Source organism: Helianthus annuus, chromosome 5, assembly GCF_002127325.2.
Source record: "Helianthus annuus cultivar XRQ/B chromosome 5, HanXRQr2.0-SUNRISE, whole genome shotgun sequence".
In the NCBI taxonomy this organism is placed as follows: domain Eukaryota; kingdom Viridiplantae; phylum Streptophyta; class Magnoliopsida; order Asterales; family Asteraceae; genus Helianthus; species Helianthus annuus.
Window position 1 is genome coordinate 127,309,717 of NC_035437.2, and position 5,534 is coordinate 127,315,250.

The 5,534-nt window shown below is 31.4% G+C and overlaps 2 protein-coding genes across 2 annotated transcripts; one reads left to right on the top strand and one right to left on the bottom strand.

The window, feature by feature from the left end:
• Positions 1-687: 687 nt before the first annotated feature.
• On the bottom strand, positions 688-2,288 carry LOC110943575. Its single transcript, XM_022185317.1, has 5 exons — positions 2,262-2,288; positions 1,903-2,170; positions 1,309-1,405; positions 877-1,004; positions 688-776 (listed from the first exon to the last, which is right to left on the bottom strand). The coding sequence occupies exons 1-5, from the start codon at positions 2,286-2,288 to the stop codon at positions 688-690; spliced, it is 609 nt and encodes a 202-aa protein (XP_022041009.1).
• Positions 2,289-3,056: 768 nt separating this feature from the next.
• Positions 3,057-4,961, top strand: LOC110941245. Its single transcript, XM_022182871.2, has 7 exons — positions 3,057-3,226; positions 3,303-3,668; positions 3,848-3,934; positions 4,017-4,154; positions 4,240-4,362; positions 4,435-4,680; positions 4,751-4,961. The coding sequence occupies exons 1-7, from the start codon at positions 3,059-3,061 to the stop codon at positions 4,793-4,795; spliced, it is 1,173 nt and encodes a 390-aa protein (XP_022038563.2). The 5' UTR covers positions 3,057-3,058; the 3' UTR covers positions 4,796-4,961.
• Positions 4,962-5,534: the final 573 nt, after the last annotated feature.

Here is a 5,534-nt window from a genome sequence, read left to right on the forward strand (position 1 = left end):
GAAGGATAAGATTGAATATTAATCTGAACTAACTGATTTTTTTATATTTAAAGTAGGATAAGATTGAATATTAATCTGAACTAACTGATTTTTTTATATTTAAAGTAGGATAAGATTGAATATTAATCTTTATTATTTGGTATATACATTTGATGGCAGTTGCTAAAAAACAGAAAATTGAACCGTGAATTTTATAAAATATTGATATATAACTGAAGTTACTGAAATAACGAAACAAAGCAACGACTGCAAAAGCTTACAAGTCTGTCTTCAGCAAGCATGTGTGGTGAAGTGTATGACTGATTCTGAAGTGGATGATACTAAACGAACCTTTCGAACTTTACCTGGTCTATCAACAGCTTTATTATCCTCTACAATTGTCTTGCCACGAAGTTTGCGCATCTTTTCCACCTAAGTAAATTAATTTAGAATATAACAACTCTAAATTCTTGAAATTTTATAACTTTCTTTATCAACACAAACTATCTTCTCAACTCAGCTTTGAAGTTTAAGACTCAATCATACAGAAGAATATTGATAGTCCCGTAACGATCCGATTTCAGTCTCGGTTCGGTGAAAAATAGTGAGACGGGTGAATACCTCAAATGATTAGAATTAGTATACAAATCAGATGAAACCAAGTATTTGAGTTGAACATCTACATACAATAGAAATTACATTGAAAAATTACCTCCTCCTTAGCTCATCAACTTCATCAATTTCTTCATTCAGAAAAATTCGTGTTGCAAACTTATCACTTTGAACAGTATATTCACCTACATGGAAAAGTATATAGATATTTAATGTATACCTGTTTTTATATTGACATAAATAAACAGTATAGTTATGATTTGTAGAAAATTTTTACAAAAATACCTTTCCATTCCTTACACTTTCTATGCTGTATAACAACCATCACATTCTCATGAGGTGGTATTTTAGAAATGAAGTCCTTAATGTGCAGAGCATAATCATTCCACACAGTACACCGCAAAACCTTACCCCTACATGAAAAGAATATTCGTATCAAAACAACATTGAATGAATAAAAACAGAAAATCAACCAGGAAAGCTATAACATTTATTAAAGTAGCAAATGAGCCATAAATTAACTACCATATTCACTAAGAATAAACTGTAGACCTCATTTATTACTGTTATTCAGCATTACATACAAACACTATAAATCTCATTTATTACCATTACCATGATCCCATATTAAATACAAACTTTCTTCATCTTATTTATTAACATCATTAAATACATTTAATGTTCAGTACATGACTAAACATATAAACAACAACTTACTCTAAATCTTCAATCTCGAAATTCATCTTCTTAGTCTCCTTTGGAGGTCGATCAAAGATTTCAAGATCTCCACAACAAATCACAGATCCAACAACATCTATATGATCACATTATACAAGAATATAAGTAAGGGTGGGGTTCGGCTACAAAGTCCATTTTTCCTACAAACTGTACAAAGTCATAAAACACCACAACGTCAGCCATAAAACGCACTTAAAACCCACAAATAACAGAGTGAAGATCACTAAAACACAGTATCCAAACCCTAACAGTCCATAAAAACTTCAAATACACCATCGTAGAACTATGAATATAAAACACAACATGACAATCAACATAAAACACACTAATGTTAGTCATTCGTTAATTAAAGCCTTATCATCCAAGACACAACACAAAACCCACAAATATGACGTTTTAGTAATCTTCACTTTGTTATTTGTGGGTTTTGAGCGTGTTTTATGGTTGACATAATGGTGTTTTATGACTTTTTACATTTTGTAGGAAAAATGGACTTTGTAGCCAACTCCTACCCTATAAGTAAAACTCTCGAATATTATACAAGCAAGACATGATTACAAAAATATACACTACCAACACTCAAAGCATTTAACGCCTCTCCTTGAAGAATATCTTCATAAGCTCTGAAATTGAAACCATACTTAACACCTTGCCAATCTCTCACAGGAGTAACAGTCGTGCATCTATAAAAGTTGATTTTATAAGGCTGCACTACTACTTTATATAAATCTTTATTCTCACCAACACCAAATTTTGACAGAATCACAACAACATCTTCTTGCAGCTGTCCATCAAAAATATGTATCAGATGACTCTTAATACCTGCTTGAATCTTAACACCCTGAAGAACATTTAAAGAAAGTATCTTCTTAGCATACAACACTACATTTTCTAAAATAATAACAAAACGGAAAAGCAGAGATACAAATTACCTTCTCATGAATGAAGATGATCTCCATCTTGTATCCCTGATTCCATTTTCAAAGAATTCTCGCCTTCATGTTCCACATATCCTTCCCAGGATTCAAATCGTTAACAAAACTAAGATTATTACTGTCAACTGATATTGACATGCTTCTAATTCGGAATTCGGATTGTGATTAAATTTCAAATTTCAAATTTCAAAATCAGAGAAGATGAAAGCGTGATGAAATATGAAGAAGGAAATGAGAAGAAAAGCCTTATATAAGAAGGATGATTGACAGGAGTTTCTGAGTGACATGCATTAATTTCTAATTACTTATTCCCATGCATATTTGAATTTGAATTTCCCGGTACTTAGCGTTAAACATCTGCTGATCTAAAAGCATTACGGAAGATAACAACAACTGCTGCTGCTAAGTATACGTTTGCCAAAGGAAGCATCTGCTACTTTCTCGTAGATGGGTTATGGTTTGCCCTTTGGAATGTGGGCCAGACCATTTGAATACACAAGACAGTGGTCTAAAATCAAATTAAAGTAATTTATATATTACGCATTATGATGTAATAATGACATAAGAAAAGCCTTGTTGGACATGCTCTCCTGCTGACACATCAGCTTTTCTAATGAAATAATTACAAATTTTGTTGTAAGGATGTGTCAAATAAGAGAAAAACAGCACGATCAAAATACGTTTATGATCATCACTTGGGACGAGGAGGGTATGCTTATCTAAGAGACAAACTAGTAACTTCATTTCTTCAATTAAAGTTTGTTTTTTTGTGCTTATAATGATTTTTTGTTTGTATGTCTGATGTGTGTGTCCGTTATTTTTGTTGTATATATTACAAGGTACAAAATAACGAACTTTCAGTTGATGAGATCCCCTCTCGTGCTTTAATGTGGAGGAAAGCAAGGGAAAACAAAAACGGAGAATACAAGAATGTTGATGTAAAAGACATAGCTAATAAAATAGTAAGTTCAACTCTAAACTTTTTTGGTTTATTTTTAATTACTATAATACATGTTTATTTGTTAACAATTTCTACAGATTGCCACTGAAACGCAAATTAAAGATGGATCCGTGAACCTTGATCCGGGCACGGATGCACTCACATTAGTATTTGGCAAAGAAAAAGGTGGGTATTTAAAAGGTGTTGGTTATGGAGTGACTTCTAGTAGATATTGGCAGAGTCCTCGAACAAAAGGATCATCAAAAGAACGAATTGCACAACTGGAGTTTCAACTACATAACGAGAGACTTGAGCGTGGGAAAAAAGACGAACAAATTAAGACTCTTTCGATGCAGATGGCAGAAACAAATAACACACTTAATCAAGTTTTAGCTCATCTGGCTGCACAAGGACAAACATTACAAATATGTTCATTATCTGCAGACAAAATGTCACAAACACAAGTAAGTGACTTATTTTATTAGCAAATTAATACCTTAATAGTTTTCAAATGTTAACCATTGTTAGCTACCATAAATAGCAACCTATTTATATAAATTTACTATGTGCATTACAATTTTAGAAATTTTCCCTGTTTTATCGAATCGTATTATCTGTATTGCTTCCTTGTTACATTTTGTAGGTAAATTCTTTGGATAAACATGACGGATCAAAGCATAAGGCCAATGCTACCGCATCTAAAATAGTGCAAAAAGAAATGGCACCAACGGTAAGTATGATAATTTCATTATTATTTTTATATTTTCCCATGTAATTATTGATATTTCATAACACATTTATTTGAATTGTAGGTAAAATCTATGAACAATAGTACTGGATCAAAGGACAATACTAATGTTACCACATCTAACATATTAAGTAAAGTAGTGCAAACAGAAGTCACTTCTCATGCTAACACTTCTAAAATGGTGCAAAAAGAAATGATAACGGTAAGTGTTTGACAATTTCGTATTTTTTATAGTTTTTATGTGTGATTGTTGATTTTCTATAACTTAATTAATTCAATGTTTTTAGGAAAATGTGAAAACTAGAAAAAAAGATGTTTTGTCTACGCAAGAGACTTCACTTCTTGGGACATCATCGCAGTTGGAATCACAAGAAAATATACATAATACACATTCAACAAATGTCCTAGAGGTATGTGTTACGAAATACATATTTATATTGATTTTAACCTTAAGATGTTAATATAAAATATTTTTTTTGTAGATCAAGTGTACTCTATATACTATAAATTTGAACAACTGTGTGGCTTATGGTACAATTCATTTGTCAACGGGAAAACAAAGCATTCATGGAGTTCCACTACAAGATAATTGCTATAGAGTTTCTATTGATAAAGTTGTAAAAGAAGCAGCATTTCTACCGGTAGAATCATGTGAGGTCAAAACAGTTGGGGATGCACAAAATACTTTTGTTGCTTGGCCAAAATACCTTGTCAAAACTAGCCAAAAGGTTTGTTCTTTATTAATATATGATTAATTACTCTAGCTATTGATATTTGTTTTCATGTTTTTTGCTTCAGATACCAAACCTATCAAGCATTCAAACACAAAACACTACAACTTAAGTCGCTAAAAAGCAAAAGATGTGTTTTACAACGCTAGATGGCATCAAAAAACAGGGAGCAAGAAGAACAAGAAAAACACTTTAAACTAGTACTTATTTTATGTTTACAATCATTTCCTTTTGCAACATTTGTAGATAGTTTTTTATTAGAAGTTTAGTTTTTGGTATTATCGTGCACAGATTTTGGTTTATTAATTTTAATATTATTTGGTTTTAGGTTTTCTCATGTTTATTATTGTTTTTTATTATTTGGATATACATGTGTGGTTAAAGGTTAGCCATAAGCCACACTTTAAAAGCACAAAAGTTCATGTGGCTTTACATAAACATTAGCCACACCATTGTCATTTTATCTTTTTGTGTCACAAAATCATAGTAAACGTTCTGTAAAAACAAATTATGTGTGACCAAAGATTAAACAATAGTCACATAGTAAAATTACAAATTTTCATGTGGCTTTACATAATTACTAGTCACATCATCGTCACTTTGTTTATTTTGCCGTGACGAAATGTTAGCAATTGTCATGGGTAAAAAAGATTATGTGTGACCAAAGGTTAGACAATAGTCACATTTAAAATTACAAAATTTCATGTGGCTTTACTTAATCATTAGTCACACCATCGCCATTGTGTTTATTTTGGTGTGACGAAATATTAGCAAACGCCATGGGTAAAAAATATTATGTGTGACTAAAGATTACGCAATAGCCACACTTAGAAAGAAAAAAAATTTCATGT

Coding starts and splice junctions, on each gene's coding strand:
- LOC110943575 (XM_022185317.1), bottom strand. CDS start 2,288: ATGGAGATCATCTTCATTCATGAGAAG. Junction 2,171..2,261: donor TCATCTTCATTCATGAGAAG/GTAATTTGTATC, acceptor AATGTTCTTCAG/GGTGTTAAGATTCAAGCAGG. Junction 1,005..1,308: donor TTCGAGATTGAAGATTTAGA/GTAAGTTGTTGT, acceptor CTTTTCATGTAG/GGGTAAGGTTTTGCGGTGTA.
- LOC110941245 (XM_022182871.2), top strand. CDS start 3,059: ATGTCTGATGTGTGTGTCCGTTATTTTTGTTGTATATATTACAAGGTA. Junction 4,155..4,239: donor TGCAAAAAGAAATGATAACG/GTAAGTGTTTGA, acceptor CAATGTTTTTAG/GAAAATGTGAAAACTAGAAA. Junction 4,363..4,434: donor ATTCAACAAATGTCCTAGAG/GTATGTGTTACG, acceptor TTTTTTTTGTAG/ATCAAGTGTACTCTATATAC.